Raw genomic sequence first — 21626 nt, 5'->3', positions numbered from 1 at the left:
CACATGATCGTTTTCTGATAACCCGTTTTAGGTAAAATTTTATTCATCATTTATTGGCAGTAAAGGCAGGTTTTATCACAAACTTAAAAGAGAGAGGGCCCTGGGGCTGCGACAATAAGTCTCTGCAGGATACCCTTCACTTACTTTTACTCTGCCCGTATTATGCCTTCTCCAGGAAATTGTTTTAAAGGACCTGCTAAGGAAAGTTAGATACAGGCAGGCACGGGTAGCTTTTTTTTTTTTAAAACTGTCCACCGATGTTTTTACTCTTTATTGCGTGGCAAACGTTTTAAGATCTCTTTTAAGGCTACGAATAACAAGGGGTGATTGAGTATACCTATGAGACTTATTACTTTGTTAATATATAGCATATTATGGATTCATATTGATGATATTGCATTTTAGTTTATTCAAGTCAATGTATATTTATGAAACATTTTTTAATGATTGTTATTTATATGCTTTTATGGTTTGTTCATCAAATCGAATAAAGTTGTTTCATCAGAGTACATGGAGTGTTTCTACATAGCAGCTGGAGCAGGTATGTCAAGCTAAAGTATTGCACATAGCAGAGGACATAGGACGTAGAGACTGGGTGTTATTGTTAGTCTCTGGTGCGGGTACACAGGTAGAGTAACGGACACAGCAGCTATGGTGGGTATGCAAAGTTATGCAAGTAGTAGCTGGCATGGATACACAAAGTTGAGTGTATTTACATGGTGGCTGGGACAGGTACCTAGAATGCTGAATATAGCAGTTCAGAGGGTAGATAGTTAGGGTGGTTTATGTACAATGTTGTATGAAGAATTAACCTCTGTGTACCCACCCCAGCTGCCATGTACGAGATGATGTCAAAACAATTGCACAGGTAAATACAACAGCAACACAAACTATGTAAGGCGCTACATACAAAATTTTTACAAAACATCAAGATCTTGAACAGAAACTTGGTTCCAGCTGCAGTCTACTCTATTTAACTTGCAGTGTCAGTTATTCAGTTACAATCTCTTCTTAATGAGCATTTATTGAGCAAAGTGAAGGACGTCACGTGTCCGTAAACAACTGTGAACCCCAATGAGCTTTCTGAAAGATAACTTTAGGGCCAGCTAATTTTTTACATATATTAACGTGCAGATGGGGCACAGAAGGATAAAAACCTGTAAACTGGGCCTCAAATGGAACTCTGTTCATGTATTAATCAGTTTGAAGTCGTTAGAGAGCTAAAAGGTGCTATGGGGAAATGAACATACGGTGCTGTTATTCGAATCAAAAAACTAAATGCGACAGAAGCTACCCCCGCATCCCCTCCCCCTCTAGCCTGTAAACAGTCCAAATAACTACTTTTTTTTCTAGGTAGTGCATGCTTCGCCCAGAGCGGGGAGAAGGAATAAAAGGCACATCAGGGGATCTCCAGGGAGATAATAACAGCGCGCTGAGCACACAGCACTTGTGCAGCACTGTAACTTTTAAGCAGGGGTGTAGCTCTTGTTGTGACAGTTGAGGTGCTGACACGCTTGAAAGAAGTTCCAGAAAAGCGGATCGAAACAGTAATTGGGCTACGGGAGACTGTTGTGTAGTTCCTACAAATCTATATATGATCCGCGTGTTTAGACAACATAAACTCCGGGATTGGTGTTCAGACTGATTCCAGTCACCCTCAAAGGATATATATGTTAGCCTTTAGACCAGCTAGCTCACAGTGCCACCATAAGCCCCCTAACCTTACCACAGGGAAAAATAGTTGCTGGCAACTATCGAACATGACAACCCTTGATCCTTAAGGGATTGTGGAAACAGTGCAGTACTTTACGCTCAGTCACTCGTGCTTACTTAGCCTCAGAGAGATACATAGAATAAACAGTTGGGATGTTTTAAATAAGCATTTATTGAACCAGCATCATTCTAGTATAAAACATGTTTACTGCGACAATCATTAGACAGAAACAGATGTATAAGGGAGAGGTGTGGCGCCGCGGCCAGGGCGACTGACGCTGGAATCTGGGGACCACGGTTCGATCCCCGGCTCCGGCGGCAGGTTTGCCCAGCACCATGTGACTCTGGGCAATAGCTCGCTTAATCTTCCCGACGGCCCCCAGCGCCTAGAGACCCTTACGGGTGATTGTGCGCTTTACAAATGTGGACTTTACTTTTTTACTTTAAGCACCAACAGAGTAAATAAAAGGTAGAATGCTACCATGGTGCTAAAACAGTGAGTATATGCAGGCATATAGATACATGGCAGTAATCAAGTGTACTCCTACTATGCGGAACCTATATGTGTACCTAACATGTATGTGGGTATAAAGCCAAGAATCCCCTAGGAAAGAGCCATCCCCATTACCTGATGGAAGAGAACGAAGGACCCCGTCTTGGTCTCGAGTTGGACACCAGGCAAGGGAAGTCAGACCACTGCGTGTTAGATTTTCTACATGCAGAGCCCCGTGGAAGCGTCTCCTCTGGTTACCCAGTGAAGATGGGATTCTTTTATACACAAAAGGTACACTCAGGGGTTCTACCTAGATATGTAATGGTTGCAATTATGTATAGTGGGCTTGTTGTCCAAGGATGACGATAGCATTGACTTTTGTAAGGAATTATTATACAGAATATGTTAATCCTGCTATGTATGTCCTGGGCATGGGATTAAGATATGATACTAAGAATTCTCTTGCATTATAAATGAGGCCAGTTTCAAGGAAACTGATCTACATTTAATCAGCACATAACTGGGTAAAAGGTAAGTGCTAGAACCGTTATGCAGCGCAAGGTAGGACAAATGTAAGTAAACGTTCATGTAGCTATCTAAGCCTAGATTGTGGTACACTGGGGCTCATAACAAGACGGATAAGAGGAGCACATGGTGAAGTACATGAAACAGTATGCTACAGCCAATAGAAACGGAAGAAAAGTAGATGGCAAGCAAAAGCAAGGGGATGGGATTTAAGCCCCTTTTAAGATTTATATTGAATACAATAGATTTCACATGCACAGCGCAAGCACTGTGCAGGCGAAACCTACAATGAGATGGAGCCTTCACATCTGCATCAGAGTTTGGACGTAATGCACATGCATATAACTTCCATAGCCTTATGTAAGCACACATATAGCAGATTAAGGTGAGGGCCTTATATCCTGTGTGTACATACCTGGGTTCAGCTATGATGTGTTGAGAAAGTTACCAATCTAGTACACCATAGCCTTACAATTTACAATTTGTTAAAGGAGCTAATCCTTGACTAAATCGCATGTATTCTGTAATTCGTGATATCAAATTTTGTAATTTAATTTCCTTTGCCATCATCTGGATCAAACATAATGCAGCATTACTACCTTTCCCCAACACGCCATAGATGTTCACTGAACTTTGAAGCTGTAAACAGATTAGTGCCTTGTGGACACATTTAACTGACTGGACAGATAAAAGCCAGGTAATGGCTTGGTCAGAAAACCCTGATTGGTCAGAAACAGCCATCGCATTCATCAATTCTTGTAATGATAACTAGATTATTAGCAAAAGCAAACAAAAGACAACTAAGCAAGAAAGAAGTCCTAAAATATGCAAAGTCAATAGGTTATATTCTCCTACGATATCTGCTAAGGGCACTGCCCGCACGTTCTCAGCATCCCAAAGGAAGTACTCATTTGTCCTTTCCAGAAAGTCCCACCATCATGTTCTCTCTCTGTAACAGTCTGTGTCCTGGCTCACTAAACAGGATTTTTAAACTAGTACCGGTAGAAACAACAATGAAAAAGACACCTTCGATTCACAAGATGTGCTCTGGAATTATTGGCGTGAAGTACCACTGAAAACCAAAATAGCAATCATGCAGGCCTGTACATAGTACTATCACAAGCATGTTCATAAAGGAGCATGTGTACATCTGAAAGCTTAACGAAGTTGCATAATCTGGTAACTAATAGCAAGATTATATTGTGTTGCATTACTGTACTGTCGTAGCAGGGCATAGGTCACAGGCTAAACCGGCAACATTTTAGATCAACTACACAACGTTGGGCAGAGGGCTTCTGTTTCCAGTGCTCTAAATGTGGCATTTTGAGCACCAATATGTGAAATCCTTAAAACCTTTGGGGTTTGAGTGTTCCAGAAAGAACTATAAAAATCAATATATTTCACAATGTGTGTTTAACAGAATGTCATTTTTGTAACAAAATTAACAGAACAGTAGTAAAAAAAAAATGACTTAACTGAATTGTGTTGGTTACTTAGTTGAGACTAGAAACCCGAAGACATACACGCTTTTTGGGGAAGAATACTTATTTGGACTTTATTTTTTGAATACAAAAACACATGTGGAAAACGCATGGGAAATTGTGTTTCAAAAAATAAATGTGGATAAATGTCAACAAAAATCCTTATAAAACCGGGATCCTTAATTATAATATTTTCCTTAAAGAAAAATCATGTGACTTAGCACCTAGGTCCTTTTGTGTGAAACTACCATCTGCAAACGCTGTGTAAAGAATCACCTACAAACAACTTATAAAACAACATCTGCAAACGTACCTTTATTTGTTGAATAATTGTTTGCAAATGCTTGTCATCTTCAAACATTGCGGTTAGGCTTGGCCCTTCTCCACAAGTTTTTTCCTCCGGCTTGTTGTTTATGACGGGGCGAGTAAACGCATCAAAATAGGGATCAGGTACCAGATTGGAAACCGACAGGACAGTTTCCTGAAACTGGTGAATGACATCTGCCATGGCATCCTAATGGAAAATAAAACCACAAAGGTTACATATTATAGTAGCAACACTGTACAATGTGTGGCATAAATGTATGCGATCCATCAACTATTCATTCTCCTTCAAACAAAAAAAAACTTATTGACTATTGTCCTTAAGAGGAAAGTCAGAGGTGGTGGATTCCACTAATTAACATTAAATGGCTTAAATTATGCCTGTAAAGGTCAAAAATAAGTAAACAAGAATATAAAGGCCTTTAATTGATTCCACTAATCATCTACACTAAACTGTGGAGATTGAGGATGACAAACTGACCTATATGGAAGTGGTCATTTGTTGCAGTGTTACAACAACTAATCACTTCACACCTGTTGTAACTTTCTAATAGAAATAAACTGTCCTTTCAGGCCTTTCTTATTTTTATTTTTTGTCATATACTCTGTTATCATTTCTGTTAAGTACTATGGATGTGAGGAATTGAGAAAACTGGGGGTTTACTTTTTATATGAGAAACCAGAAACAGACATAAGACCAAGCAAATATAAGCTTCTCCATGCAACCATCTTCATACTGCAAACACCCATGTAAAACAAATAGTAGCCATCACATAAGGATAAAGGGATAAAGTTGATTTTTCCAGGAATATACGGCTAGATGTACCAACATACCCTTTTGCGATTTCCAAATAGCGATTTTTAAGGAATCGCTATTTGGGAATTGCAAAATGGCATGTATGTAGAAATTCGCTATTTTTTTGCGATTTCTTAAAATTCCTTATTTGCGATTAGTAAATTGCTAAACGCAAATTGAGAATAATTTCCCATTCATTTCTATGGGCCAGGAGGCCCATAGGAATGAATGTGAAATTATTCTCAATTTGCGATTCGCAATTTGCTAATCGCAAATTGAGAATAATTTCAAGGGGGCAGGGGTGTCTCACCGACACCCTGCTGCACCCCTGAAAACGACATGTGTGCGCATATGGCGCACATACATGCCCTAAGGGCATGTATGAGCGTCACATAGCACCTTTACAAATTGCATAAAGTACATTTGTAAAAGAATTCGCAAATTACCACCAACTACAAGTTGGTGGTAATTTATGATTTCTTAGCCAAAATTCACTAAAATGAAATGTTTCATACATAGCATTTAAGAAATCGCAATTTGCGATTTCTTAAATGCTTGCGCAATGTTTGCAAAATTTGCGATTCCTTATTATTGCAAACTTTTTGCATGATACATCTCATTTCCCGTTTTTCTTGTCAGAAACGCTGCTATTTTACGAATCGCAGCGTTTGCGACAAGAAAAAAGCTTGATACATCTAGGCCTAAGTGAGGACAGCGTTCCTGGTTACAATCTCCTTGGCTATCATTCCACTTGTAGAAAGTCTCAATGTTGTGTCATAGTGTTGGAGTGTGTAAAGAATTGAATATGTTTTCTGCAATCCATAATGGAGTCATCTTGTAAGATATTAAAACAGATCCATGACTGTTTCTTTAAAATATAAGTCTAAGGCATGACACCCGTACTGAGGTACAATATCAGTTTGTTTAAATCTCTCACAGCGGAAAAGTGATCAACAATCTGACCTCAGAAAGAAATGCAAACTATAAACAAATCCACTTATCTATTGGTTGAATTGTTAATATAAAGAAAAAATGATCAGAAGTTTGGAAGCAAACCTGGAATTCCTCTAAAGATGGCTCAAATAACAGTGCTTGAATTTCCAAAATAACTTCTGCGAGAAACATCGGGACAGGTTCTTCTTCAGTCTGCCCTGGAGGCTCAGGCACAGGAGCAGGAGTAGCAGCTACAGGATCTACCTAAATATAGGCAGACAATTTGCAAACATAAAACCACAAAAACATCATAAAACAGGGCCTAACTTAAATTGAAAATACCTTTCCAGATCGTGATGTATGGCATGGAAAGCTGTAGCCTAGAAAGTAAGCTTGACCACTATACTAGAGACAGAGAATAGTGATACAAATGAGCTGACTGATCCTTCTTGGATTCACTATATTATGTCTTCATTTTTTTAAACCAGACTCTCGTCAATTGCCAGCAGGCCTGGCGAATGAAGATCTTCCATGTGAATGCTCTGCAAATATCTCCCCAGATTTAACTCTTTTAGAGGAGGTGCAATCTCTACAAGATGAATGAGTCGTTCAGATTATATGCTGCAGTAGATTAGAAACACACTGAGAAATGTTGGAGGGGGTGTTTGACAAGCTGATTGCACACTTGCAATTGGACTTAGATCACAAGATCTATTTACTGAGATATGTACAGTCAATAGATGGCCAGCCTTGACTAGATGTTTTATAGTCTAATGATACAGTACAAATTCATCAAATATCGAATAAACAAAATGCATTTATATTTTTACTTTTACATATAAATATCTTTCAATATCTAATTCAGAATCTATATTACATACTGTTATATCATTCATGTTAGTCATGTGCTGATTCCAAGCCTATATCTAGCATTCATTCTGTAGAGCTATTCTAGTCCATCCTAAAAGCAGGCTAGTAATAAAATTAAGTATTTTTTGCTCTTATTTCACATACTTTCCCAAATATGTCTCAGGTCTTGTTTAGATATCAGTTCTTCCTGAAGCATTGATGAATGTTCTATTTTCTAGTCTGGATCAGACACATGGACCAGATTTGACCCAGAGTCAGATTGTCTTTTCTGGGTTTTGTACATTTCGATTTAGGAGCTTTGTAATGAACTGTGCTCCATGTGTGCAGCAAAAACTGTTTGCACTGTTTCATACGAGGAATCTGTATCTACCACCCTCTGAAGTTGTGTTGTCTTCAGTCCCCCTTATATAAGAATTCAGAAGGTCCCTCAAAAGCATAGTGGTTTAAGGAGAAAAGGAGTCTTTACCAATGCATCAGATGTACCTTTTTTCCGGGTGGTTCAGGTTGTTGTTCTGAATTCCAGCTCTGTATGACTTCATTAGGTGGTGTATTTTTTAGCTTCTCTAACAAATACTCCAACAGGGTTTTGACAGACTTCACAGCCAAGATATGCATGGTGTTCACTATGAGATAGTCTGCCAGACGAATGAAGCTGAAGAGAGAAAAATGTGTGGATTATTTCAACATTTTTACCTAAACTTAATCGATTTCAAATTAAATCTGTGGTACACAGTTAATCCTGCCACTTGAACATACACTTGGTTCCCTAATATTGTAGTGGTTTGACTACATCAAAGACTTGCAGACAATAAAAAGTAGCACACACTCTCCGTGTAACACTAGGTGATGGAGTTCGGTTCGTCCCACAAAAGGAGCTGAGAAAAATCATGGTCATTACCCGGTCCTCCTCCCTTAAAATGGTCGACCTTACAACTTCTCTCTCTGAAGCCCGCTTGAAAGCGGTGGTATAAAATCTACATGTTCAATTTAAAATAATTGTTGTTCTTTTGGGCAGAATCTAAATGTCCAATTAATTATTTAAAACAATGTTAGCCTAATGTTGTTGCGAGAAAGATCCCAGTGCTACTACCTGACAGCTGAGCAGAGGAACATTTTGGGTCAAAATATGAAATGCTTTTTTAAAACTGAATTAACATTAATGTGAGAAACATTTTAAAACCCAAATAACAGTTATTGAACAAACCAGAAAAAGACAGGAAATAACCCAAAGTCGCAACATTGTGCTTTTCCTCCTCCAGGTGTGTGTTTTTACAACTGTTACAGCAAACAAATAATGGACGGAATGCTGACAATGCAAACATTCACCCCCAGTCAAAAGATCTGGGTTCAATCCATCGTTCTTTTGCCCACTACGCCACCCCAGTTTGGACCCAGTCATATGCAAATCAGTCTTGACCCTGTGCCCCATGGGAACAGTCCAGACCGAACTGCCAGGCCAGGACCTCCCTGGACTGGAAACAAGCATCCTGGGACCAGTTTAAGGGTATGTCACCCTTCATCAGCCAGGCTAGCTTGCATCCAGTGGCACAGTGAGCAAGGAACCCATGTTTGGGCATACCCATCTCACTTAGGGCAAAAAGTGTTACAGCAAACAAATGATGATGGCATGCTGACAATGCAAACATTCTCCCCCAGTCAAAAGATCTGGGTTCAATCCATCGTTCTTTTGCCCACTACGCCACCCGAGTTTGGACCCAGCATTATGCAAATCAGTCTTGACCCAGTGCCCCATGGGAACAGTCCAGATTGAAATGCCATGCCCGGTCCTCCCTGGACCGGAAACAAGCTTCCTGGGACCGGTTTCAGGGTATGTCACCCATCATCAAACAGGCTAGCTTGAATCCAGTGGCACAGTGAGAGAAGGACCCACATCTGGGCATACCCATCCTACTTAGGGAAAAAAGTGTTACAGCAAACAAATGATGGACGGAATGCTGACAATGCAAACATTGTCCCCCAGTTATGGGTCCTGTGCTCTCCATGCCACTGGAGTCAAGCTATCCTGGCTGATGAGGGCTGAAAGCCCGAAACCGGTCCTAGGATGCTTGTTTCCAGTCCAGGGAGGACCTGGCCTGGCAGTTCGGGCTGGACTGTTCCCATTGGGTGTAGGGTCAAGACTGATTTGCATATGGCTGGGTCCAAACTGGAATGGCATGGTGAACAAAAAACCGATGGATTTAGGCCAAGAACTCTGTACTGGGGTGAATGTATGACATTGTTCTACATTCTGTCCATCAATTGTTGTTTTTGCATTTGTCACCCCGAGTGGGACGGATATGCCCAGACGTGGGTCCCGTGCTCTCCATGCTACTGGAGTCAAGCTATCCTGGCTGATGAGGGGTGAAAGCCCGAAACCGGTACTAAGATGCTTGTTTCCAGTCCAGGAAAGACCTGGCCTGGCAGTCCGGGCTGGACTGTTCCCATTGGGTGCAGGGTCAAGACTGATTTGCATATGGCTGGGTCCAAACTGGAATGGCATGGTGAGCAAAGAAACAATGGATTTAGGCCTGGATCTCTGTACTGGGGCGAATTTATGGCATTGATCTACAGTCTGACCATCAATTGTTCTTTTTGCATTTGTTTTTACAACTGGCCATAAGGGACAGTTAACATACTACTAGATTTGTTTCTGATGCTGAAAACCCCCAGAAGATTTTAATCACAATGTTAGACACAAGTATACTTTTGGTTATGCAATGCTGGAATTGACAGGTATTGTTTCCTTTGCAGATTTCTTAACTTTCGATGTATTTCAGCTGCCGTTGAGGCCTCAAGAATGTTTTTTAACACTGAGTCACAGGACTGGCGGTGCTACATATGTTCCTTTATGCCTTACCGGCGACAAAACAAGATGGTGTCCCAGTAGATAAACAGGGCAGCTTTGCCAAACGCATTTAGTTGCTGAAACTTTTCATTATGCTAGACATCAAAAAGATGGCAGCATTGGCAATAAATACTCTGTAAACTCAATACAGTATCCATGGGGATCATGGAGCACAACCTTTTCTTTTCATGGATAAGGTTCACTCTGCATATTCTCTACTTCTGAAAGTTTCTGTAGCATCACCTAACAAGTTGGATCGGGGGGTCTCAGATAATAATATGCAGTAAAGAAGGTTGTTGATCTACCGGTCTTCATCTTCGCTGGCATACAGTACAAGAAATGGACCTCACAAATGTATCAAGAGAACACCAAGTAGTGCCCCGGACAATCTCCTGTAAGAGCATCCTTTACTATAAAGCAACAGTGGTCACTCTACTCGTAGTAAAATGTATGGTAATTCCCTCTCTTGAGGTGGGTGCCTCATAGCTCTTCCTTTTGCATGCCATGTACCATCTTAAAATTGGTCTAGTAGGTACAGCCTCCCCAAATCCTTAGATGTATCTGGCAGTTGGGAGAAATCTGGCAAATGAATGAACTGATTTACATGAAATGAATTACTAATTCCTGCCATTCATGTGTTGGAATCTTAATATGTCTCCCGTTAGCGAGAGTTTGTAATCTATTATCATTGCATGGCTTTTGCACTAAGCATAGACTTGACATGCTGCGTTATTGTTCCAATATCTATTTTGTAATTATAAAAGCACTTGTCCCTTCAACCCCGAGGATAATTATTAAACAGCATTTGGACACATTAAAAACCGTGTAATGAAAGAGTATCTGTCTTTCTAAGTATACCTGCACTGAATTATAACAACTGGATGGAAAATGTCTTTCTCGTCACATACATGATATTAACCATTGGGACTAGTATGGGCCTGTTATGCAACAAGCAATGTATTGTAACTGTTCCTTGAATGGCTCACATTAACTGTTTTTTCCATAAATCTGGATTGTATTGCATTTTCTATCTTTCTTGTCCGCATTTTAGTTGCTTTTCATTTCCGGTATATATATATTGGTTCAAGAACATTCATCTACTGCAGGAATTTTTTTTTAATCAAATGTTTTTAATTTAACCCTCTATATGTTGTTGGTTATTATTAACCATTATTAACCAGTAAACAAAAAATGATAGATGGAAAGCTTGAAGTAATCTCAGCCACTGGTAATTACTCAGGCTGCATCCCAATCAATCATCACTTTTTTGGATACTTTAGTGTGTCGCCCTAAGTGGGACGGGTGTTCCCAGATATGGGTCATGCGCACACTGTGCCACTGGAACCAAGCTATACCTATCTGATGAACCCTAACGAAGGCAAAACTGGTCCTCGGTTGCTTGTGTTGCTGTCAAGGGAGGAGTTGGCTTGGCAGTTCAGGCTGGGTTGTTCCCATTGGAGGAGGGTCAAGAATGACCCTCCTCCAACATTCATCTACTGCAGGAATTTTTTTTTAATCAAATGTTTTTAATTTAACCCTCTATATGTTGTTGGTTATTATTAACCATTATTAACCAGTAAACAAAAAATGATAGATGGAAAGCTTGAAGTAATCTCAGCCACTGGTAATTACTCAGGCTGCATCCCAATCAATCATCACTTTTTTGGATACTTTAGTGTGTCGCCCTAAGTGGGACGGGTGTTCCCAGATATGGGTCATGCGCACACTGTGCCACTGGAACCAAGCTATACCTATCTGATTAACCCTAACGAAGGCAAAACTGGTCCTAGGTTGCTTGTGTTGCTGTCAAGGGAGGAGTTGGCTTGGCAGTTCAGGCTGGGTTGTTCCCATTGGAGGAGGGTCAAGAATGAAATGCATATGGCTGGGTCGAAACTGAGGTGGCATGCTGTGACAAAAAAAAATTATGGACTGGGATATGGCCCAAGTAATTACCAGTCGCTGACATTAATGCAAGCATTCCATCCATCACTTTTTGTTTATTTTTGTGGGTCGCTCTAAGAGGGAATGATATGCTCAGACGTGTATCCCCTGCACACTGTGTCATTGGAAAAAAGCTATACCTGGCTGATGAGCATTAGTTAGGGTGAAACAAGCCCTGGGTTTTTGTGTTCTGGCTCAAGGAAGATCTGGCCTGGCAGTTCAGGCTGGTGTTCCCACTGAAGCAGGGTCAAAACTGATTTACATGTGGCTGGGTCCAACTGAGGTGGCTTTGTGTGCAACATAATGATGGACTGGGATGCGGCCCGCGTAATTGCAAGTGGCTGAACTTAATTCAAGCATTCCATCTATCACTGTTTTGTATATCTTTATTCACTAATGGCACTGTCACCAGGGTGGGGGTGAGGGCAGAAATGGTTCTAAGTTCATGTTTAAAATATCTGGGCCTGCTTCACAAAGAGAAACTTAAGTTGTGTAAGTTTACTATTTTTTTGTATTCACAAACTACAAGTTAATAGTAAGTTTTCGACTGCAGGGACTCCGCTGTTCAGGACCAAAACTCAGCGATAAAAAGATAGGTTTGTCCTATCACAAAAGAGTACATTTACCTTTGTGAATCCGGCCCTATCACCTTTGTGAATCAGACCCTATCGCTTTTCTATAACGTGACATATTAATATCAAAGCTTCCATATATTAGAGAAATACACTTTTTTTTAATTTTGAAGAGACACTGATATTTTACACAATGTCTATTGTAGGATTTACAAAGCAGACATTTTCAGGACTCGGCTCATGCATGGGCTCTAACATCCGACCCAGGCCCTTGGCTCGGCTCTCCCTGTTAATTTGTTGGCTCACCCACCTCTCTAATGTTGGGATGATTCCAATTATTGTGATATAGTGGATAAAAGGAAGTGAATGACTGGGGTCAGTCAGATGTGAATAGAGTCAGAGAAAGCTTGAGATATTCGACAAGACTGTATGAATAAAAAGTATGAAATCAGTAAGATTTAGTGATGAGGAATTACAAAGGAGGGAATGAAAAAGAAAAATGATAGCAAAATATCTTCCTAAGAAAGAGTACCACTATACAGGTGATATTTTATATAGATTAAATATGATCACTGTCAAATTGGAAACACTGTTCTTATTAACAGTTCTATTTGATCGTCACAATCTTTACTATTTTGTCTATATGTACTACTTGGGTGAAGGATTCCTTCTAGAAGGGAAAGAACAAGCATTGTGAGAAAGTAAACCTTGCGCAAAGATCAAGAACAAATTAACAGGACGTTGTTGAAGTTCTGAGCTAAATAAATGTCTCTCATACACTTCCATGATAAGGTACAGTGAATGAACAAACCATCGTAGAGAAGAGTTTGAAGAAGAAGTGAGTCCGGGTCATTCAAACATTACACAGCTCCACAAGGCCGCAGCAGTGCCTAATGCCCTTGGGCAGAGCCCACAGCAGCTCCCGCATTCCTCCACTGTGGACCCTGCCAACCGTGGGCATAGCCAGCCGCTGCTATCAGAGACCTGCTCAGCAGTGTCTGCTTGTTTCCTCAGGACATATACGGTGACACCTATGGTTTCCCCATGATCTTCCTGGCCCTGTAATGAGTGGTGCCTACCATATCCTCCTTTGTTCCCTGTAACAACACCTGATCTACTGCCTTTGACGGCTGCTGGAGAACACAACTGCTTTCCTTTGCAGTGGAGGTGGTTTGGCGTTTGGTGCTGCTTGCTATGTTCTTCCTGAGTGCTCACATCTCTGGGGGCTTAGCTACACATTTTGACCCACATTCTGCCATTATGGCTTCCTTTTTTTTTACTCCACTAGTCCAGTTCCTGAACCAATTTTGGAAATGTTCTATGAGAAAAATTATTTTCCTTATCTTATACTTTCTTAAATGATAGTGGCTCACTTGGTGTACTCTTAAACCTTTTGTCCTAGGTCACAGTTTCCTGTGATTATAAAATGAGCTGAGCTTTGGCATACAGTAGTAACTCTTCCTGAATGCTCTACAGTTCGTTCCTTACTTGGATGATTCTGGTCATGATCGATTCTGTTTCCAACTCCCTGCCACACTGCGGCCAGCTGCCTTGCCTCCACATGCATCCCCTAGAATGCTGTAAATTGTCTAGAGATTTTCTTTCCTAGAATTCAGGTTATTTCCACTGAAGGGCTAGATTGTTGTCTAGTGCTGGTCCAGTCCTTGGAAATGTCGAGCCTTAAAAGACCATGTCAAAGACATGGCAGTGGTCTGTTACAAACAAATAAAAATCGCTTATAACACTGGTGCATCCAAAATGTTCGCGTTATAAGTTTTCTTCTTGAATATGTCATTTCCAACTGTTAGTTGTACTTTTCCACACTAGGTCGTTGACTTCTGTTATTCAATAAAAATGCATACCTTATGATTAGATTTTCTTAATATTTTGTATAAACTATTTTTGGTTTAGCTTGAGGCTCAGATTTACAAAGATTTTTAATTGAGTTTGCGTAACTTTTTTAACACAAACTGGGCACAAAGTCTGATGTTGTGATGTAGAATGGAATGCAAATAATGATTTGCACTGGATTGTAACCAAAAGTAGCACAAAGCTGTGTAGTGCGCTGTCCTGTGTCACTTTGTGTCAAAGATCATTCCATAGGTGTTGGCAAAGGATTGTAGAAAAGGATTTCCACCCTAATCCTGCTCATCCCAGAGTCAGGCATAAAGAGGAGAACATATGATTGTCTCATTGTTTTCCCCTCTTTTTAAGTGTACTGCATTCTACAGCATACATTTCTGCACAGAAAACAAGTTACTTACTTTCGGTAACACATTATCTGGTAGAGAGAATCTCTTACTGCAGATTGCTTACATTTTAATTTCCCAGCCGTCAGACTGCAGTCTGAAAGTTTTGCGTGAGCAGTTCCCCTGCGCACATTAGGGTGGCTCCGTTCTGCTCCATGTGGCTTTGGCTGACGCCGAAAGTGACGTTGCTGTCACCAATATAGGTGCCACCCAGGTGTGTGGATGTTGGTTTCTTTTCACGAATCTCCACGTCAGGAGCAAAGAGCCATCAACTAAACTGACAAATGCATGTCCAAACTAGGGCCCTTAAAAGGGGAACAACCCTAGCCCTAATAATGTGTCAGCAGAGCAGGAGGCATGGTTGGGTCCGTAAGGAACTTTCAGCTTGAAATTTTCTCTACCAGATAATGGGTTACCGAAGGTAAGTAACTTGTTCATCTGACATAGACCTCTAGTTGCAGATTCCTTACCTCTGAATAGATACCCAAGCCATACCATCTTAGCGGTGGGCTGCGGACAAACTACTAAACTAAAAAGTGCTGCAGGACCAAACAAGCGAATTCCCATCATGCAGCCCTGACTGTCCAGGAAGTAGTGTTTAGCAAACGTGTGTAGGGACACCCATGTTGCTGCCTGGCAGATATCCAAGACTGGAATCCCACGAGCTAAAGCTGCGGTTGCAGCTTCCCCCCTAGTGGAATGCACCCTTCAGCTCTCAGGAGGCTGTTTTCTAACCAGCCCCAAGCAGATCTTTATACAGAGAACACCCGCGTGTGAAATGGACTGTTTCTATACTGCCCAACCTTTTCTAACTCCTACATAGCCCACGAAGAGTTAGTCGTCTACTCAGAACTCTTTTGTGCGATCAAGGTAGAAAGACAGCGCTTGTTTAGGACCAGACGGTTGAGTTGCTCCTTTTCTTTAGAGGGTTATAACGGAGCATATAGGTGGGCAGTGTGACCGATTGACCCAAATGGAATGTTGTCACCACTCTAGGTAAGACAGTGGCCCGAGTGCCAAGCACCATCTTGTCTGGGAATATCATAAGATAGGGAGGCCTGGATGATAAAGCCTGCAGCTCACTCACCCTCCGGGCAGATGTTATTGCCACTAGAATGGCTGTCTTAATGGTAGGCAGCCAGAGGGGACAATCATGTAGTGGCTGAAAGGAAGCACACATGAGGTAAGTGAGAACCAGATTCAGATCCCACAGAAGCATGATAAGGGTGAAGGGGCAAGCATATGAACAAGCCCCTCCAGAAACCTATGTACAATAGGGACTTAAATAAAGAGGGTTGGTCAGACAGCCACAGGAAAACGGACAGAGCAGACACATAACCTTTGAGAGTGCCCTGAGCAGAGCACTGCTGGGCAAGGGAAAGAATAAAGAGAAGAATATCAGAAAGAGAGGCAGAAAGAAGATCAATAGACTTTTCTGTACATTTACAAACCTTTGCCAACGGCAAGCGTATACAATTTTGGTAGAGGGTCACCTGGCCACAGGAATAACTTTACAAACTTGGGGAGGAAGTCCAAAAGCTATCAACTGTTGCCACCTAATCTCCAAGCAAGGAGAGGTGGAGACCCTCTTCTGCTGCTACGACAGAAGATTCACTCTCAGGGGCAACCTGATTAGAGGATCTTTGCTCATTTTCAGAAGCTCAGGATACCAAACTCTCCATGCCCAGTGTGGAGCCAAAAGAATGACTTGGGCCTGATCCTTCCTGATCTTCCTGAGAACTCTGAGCAGGAGTGGTATAGGCGGAAAGGCGTACAGAAGGTCTGAGCTCCACTGGTGACGAAAAGCATCACCAAGCAAAGCTGCTTTGGAAACTCCAACACGCAATACTGCTGACATTGCGCGTTCTCTTCAGAGGTGAGAAAATCTAACCAAGGCTCTCCCCACTGCTAAAAGAGTCCTTACGCAACCTTTGAACAGAGACGCCATTTGTGATCCACGAGGTATTGATGGATGAGTTTATCTGCCCTGGCGTTTAGAGACCCTGCCAAGTTTTGAACCACCAGCATTATCCCCTGCTGTTTAACCTATGTCCAGAGATGCAGGGCCTCTTGACAAAGGGTCTACACCTACACCAACTTCCCCTTGACAGAGAGAAGAAATGCTTTCAATGCTAGCCAGATCACCCGGAGCTCCAAAAAGTTGATGTGGAGCCTTGATTCCGCCGGAGACCAGAGTCCTTTGATCTCCACCTCTCCTAGATGGCCTCCACATCCCAGGAGTGATGCATCTGCGACTACTGTGAGATCTGGTTGAAGAAGGCAGAGGTGTCTGCCTCTGACCCAATCGCAGTCTGTTAGCCACCACTGCAGGTCCTCCTCAGTTCCCTCCGAGTTCTGGAACACACCGAAGAGATTCTCCTGATGAGTTGCCCACTGGAACTTCAGATCCCACTGCAGAGCCTTCATATGCCATCTGGCATGATTTACCAACAGGATGTAGGTGGCCATGAGGCCCAGCAGCTTCAGAAAAACTCTCACTGAAATCCAGGATAGAGGCTGAAGCATCAGTGTCATAACCTTAATATCCTGGACTCACTTCTCAGGAGGATAAGCCCGAAACTGCACTGTGTCCAGAATTGTGAAGTTCCTACTTACAGTTCCCCAGGAACGCCATGCAAAGATGAGAGGTCCCACCCTCCCCTGGTCACGTATCGTACCCAACTGAGTCAAAGCAACAACAGTAAATCAGGGGAAGAAGGGAAAGCAGGGAAGGAAGTGTTCCATGACGTCCCCCACTCTAGGGCAGGACCAGACAGCCAGAAGAAATCTCTGTCAAACAAAGACAGAAAGTGTAAGTATGTAAAGACTATGCTGAATCTAAAAAGGTAATAAAGGAATCTATGTGTGACTCCAGGGTACCTGAATAGTTCCATTCTTCCACTTAATACTGACAGATTGTTCAAGTTGGGTGTAATTCTTTGTCTGCAGAAATTGAAACGAAAGTGTAAATAAAGAGTGCAGTAAAATAATGAAAGAAAAAATAAAAGGAGAGCACACTGAACTGAAACCCACCTATGCACTAATAGTAATGACCCACGATGACAGGACTCCTTACTCAAAAACTAATACCCTAATATCCATTTATTTATTTATAAAGTGCAACATTCATCTGTAAGGATATCACTGCGCTAATGAGAGCACATCGAAAATGAGAGGGTTCCAGTGAAGGGTTCCCAGGTGATGAGTCAGTCCTTGGGAAGAAGATGCGTTTTTAGTCCGAGGGAAAAAGATGCATTTTTAGTTTTTTCCTAACTGCAGGGTAGTTGTCCGTGAGTTAAAAATCATGAGGAAGTTTGTTTCAGAGTGTTGCAGAAAGATGAGAGAACGAACCACCCCCCACTCCGGACTTCCTGATACGTTTGGTTACTGCCCGCGCCTAAAGGCGTGACATTCAGGTTTCGAGTGGGTGCCTAGAATTCGACTCTGTCTTGGAGAATTCTGGGTCCAAGATGATGTAAGACCTTCGTGCATGGTTCAACAGCTCAAATTTGGCCCTTTGTCTGACTGTGAGCTAATGGAGGGTCCTCATACACTCAGAGGCTGAGCTGTACTTACTCTTGTTGCATACCAATTTGGCAGCCGCATTCTGGACCAGCTGTAGTCGAGAGAGAAGATAGTCCCCCATGCCAACAAAAAGAGCATTCCCATAATCCATCCTACTTATAAGTAGGGCTTGGACAAGGGTTCTCCTACACTCTAAAGGGATCCATTGGAAGAGTAGTGAATAATTGCTGTTTCTTCTATTTTGTTTTGTATTTTATTGTAGTGGAACTGGAGATTCGTCAAAACTGCTGTGACACGGGAGCGAAGGACTTGTCTGCACTGCAGCGACATGGGAGATGATGAACAAAACATCCAGAAAGCCGCCAGGAGATTAAGGTAGGCACCAGGATGTCACAAGTAGGAGGCGCGACAATGAGAGGAGCAAGAACGCCAGCAACCCAATGAAGGACCAGAAGACGCTGGAGGAACATAAACCGGAAGCACGGGTAAATGAACCGGAAGAGCATTAGCCGATCCCAAAGCTGGAATGCGAAGCATTCCAATACGGGATCAGAGGAGCTTTATACTTCTCTGCCGGTGCCCACATATGTGATGCAGTGGAACCGACAATCCCGACAGTACACTCCCTATGGCCCCCCTACCGGCTTAGGTTTCTCAGGATAACGTCTATGAAATAGACGTAACAAGCCAGAGGCGTTGCCATGAATTGCTGGTTCCCAAGTGCGATCCTTAAAGCCATAGCCTTTCCAGTGTAACCTGCGTTTTACCCTCCTTGAGTCAATAATAGCCTCGACCTCATATTCAGGTTCGTTATCAATGATCACTCGAGCTGGATAAGTAGGTATGCGTGTGCCAGCCTATACAAGCTTCAGATGTGGAATTGCAAGTGTATTTTCAGTGTAGTGGGGAGGTCTAGCTTCATGGCACCATGATTGATAATCGTACATATCTTCTAAGGGCCAATAAACTGAGGTTTGAATTTACAGGATCCCCTCAAGCCAAGGTTTCTGGTAGATAAACATCCTTTGTCTCCTATGGCATAAGCAGGTTCCACACATCAATGGAGATCCGCTTTTTCCTTATATACAGACTTAGCTGTTTCTAGGATCTCTGTAGCTATCTTCTATATGACATGCACATTTTTCACAAAGTCAAGAGAGGCAGGAGCAGGGTGAGGGAGAGGGAGGGTTGATAGTATGGACCTGGGGTGAAAACCATAGTTGCAACAGAAAGGAGAGTAATTAGTAGAAGAGTGAAAAAAGTATTTTTCCAAACATTGATTTACTCTTTCGGCCTGACCATCCATCTGAGGATGATGGCCAGAGGAAAACCTGACGTCAGTCTGTAGTAAAAGACACACGATTGATAGACGGAATGCAGAACAAATCAGAACATTCACCCCCAGTCAAGAGATCTGGGTTAAATCCATCATTCTTTTGCTCACCATACCACCCCAGTTTAGGCCTGGCCATATGCAAATCAGTCTTAACCCTGTGCCTCATGGGAACAGTTCGGCCCAAACTGACAAGCCAGGTCTTCCTTGGACAGGAAACAAGCATCCTAGGACCGGTTTCCGGGTTTCACCCCTCTTCAGCCAGGATAGCTTGATTCCAGTGGCACAGTGAGCCCAGGACCCACGTCTGGGCATACCTGCCGCACTTAGGGCTAGAAAGAAAAAGACACACAATTGATGGACAGACTGTAGTAAGGCACCCATCCCTTCAAAAGTTAGAAATAAATTGAGAACCCCCATCTGACACCAAAACAGAGGGAAGGCCATGAATGCCTACTATATGTTGCACAAACAAGGAAGCCAATAGTTTGGATATAGGGATTGCCTTTAATGGAATAAAATAGGCCATGTTGGTTAATAAATCCACAACAATAAGGAGACTATTGTTACCTTGTGAGGTTTTTGGCAAGTCAACAATAAAAAATGCATAGAACCGTATGCCATGGCCCAGGAGGAGTGGATAATGGATTCAATAATCCCACAGAAACCTAATGTGAAGCTTTCCCTTGTGCACACACATGGCAAGTTTGAATGAACTGTTTGGCATCATTTGCCATATTGGGCCACCAGAATTGTAGTTTAAAGTAGCTCTATTGTTTTTTTGTACCTGGTATGTCCAGAGAGGGGATGAGTATGACACCACTCTAAAGTTTGTTGTTGTAGCCTATGTGTAGGTATCACCAATCCCTCTTGAATGTACAACAAGTTTTGGATCTTAGTGACATTGTGAGTTTGAACTAACTCCTCAATTTCTTCAGACCCTTGAGCCTCCTCATTTACCTTTGGGACCTCCTCTTCAGAGCAAACAGCACCTACTTTATGTTCCCTAGCTATTATAGGGAATGGACCACACTAAGATTCCTCACTTTTGGAACCTAAACGGGACATGGCATCTGCTTCCCCATCCTTCTTCCCTGTCTGGAATTGAATAATGCAACTGTAGTTGCTAAGGAACTGTGTGCAGCGCAGTTGTCTCATTGACAAGGCTCTAGCCGATTTCAGGAACTGCAAATTTCAGTGGTCAGTGAGTACCATTACCATGTGATTAGCTTCTATTAGATATTGCCACCACTCTTCAAAACATTTTTTAATGGCTAACAGTTCTTTGTCCCCCACAGCGTAATTTTGCTCCGCAGGAGTCACTTTATGTGAATAGTATGCGACTAGGTGAAGACACCCTGTACTTGGGTCCGTTTGAGAAAGAACTCCACCTACTGCCATTTGTGAGGCATATGCCTAAACCACAAAGGGGCAAGAGGGATCCGGATATCTCAATATAGGTGCTTGAGTAAAGGCTTCTTTCATCTTGCGAAAAGCCTCTTCGGCTGCTGGGGTCCATAGAAACGTAGCTCCCTTTTTCAGTAGTTTGGTAATAGGGGAAGCTAAGTCAGGTAAGTTTTCAATAAAGAGAATATAGAAGATGGCAAACCCAAGAAAACTCTGTATCTCTCTTACATTCTTTGGAGATTTCCAATGTGTTATGGCATCCACTTACTGGGGGTTTATACTAATTCTATGGGGAGATAAAATGAACGAGAGAAACATTCCACCTTAACATCAAGTAGAACTAACAGGAATTCCTTTGAAACTTTCAGGAATAATCCAAATGAGAAATAAATGAAGAAAAAGACAGGAAAAAATAAATCCTGATGGACAAGGGTCCCAATCAAAGAAGTATTAAAGTTTACATAACATTATTTGCATGTTAAGCGCAAGCAGCGCTGTTACCGTAAAGTAGTGAGTAATTGCTGTTTTCTTGTTGCCTTCGCTTTTGTGTTCTATTGTAGTGGAACTGGGGATTCGTCTAAACTGCAACAACGCGGGAGCTGAGGACTTGTCTACACTG

The 21626-nt window shown here is 42.0% G+C and overlaps 1 protein-coding gene across 1 annotated transcript in view; it reads right to left on the bottom strand.

The window, feature by feature from the left end:
• Positions 1-21626, bottom strand: part of LOC144820261 (dynein axonemal heavy chain 6-like) — a 1187310-nt gene that overhangs the window by 894032 nt on the left and 271652 nt on the right. The window contains exons 9-11 of the mRNA XM_078677850.1: positions 7619-7787; positions 6389-6529; positions 4526-4726 (exon numbers count right to left, since the gene is read on the bottom strand). Coding sequence (XP_078533976.1) covers positions 4526-4726; positions 6389-6529; positions 7619-7787 — 511 coding nt within the window. The remainder of the gene's footprint in view (positions 1-4525; positions 4727-6388; positions 6530-7618; positions 7788-21626) is intronic.

Source organism: Lissotriton helveticus, chromosome 2_1, assembly GCF_964261635.1.
Source record: "Lissotriton helveticus chromosome 2_1, aLisHel1.1, whole genome shotgun sequence".
Taxonomy (NCBI): domain Eukaryota; kingdom Metazoa; phylum Chordata; class Amphibia; order Caudata; family Salamandridae; genus Lissotriton; species Lissotriton helveticus.
This window is presented reverse-complemented; position numbering and strand designations above follow the sequence as displayed.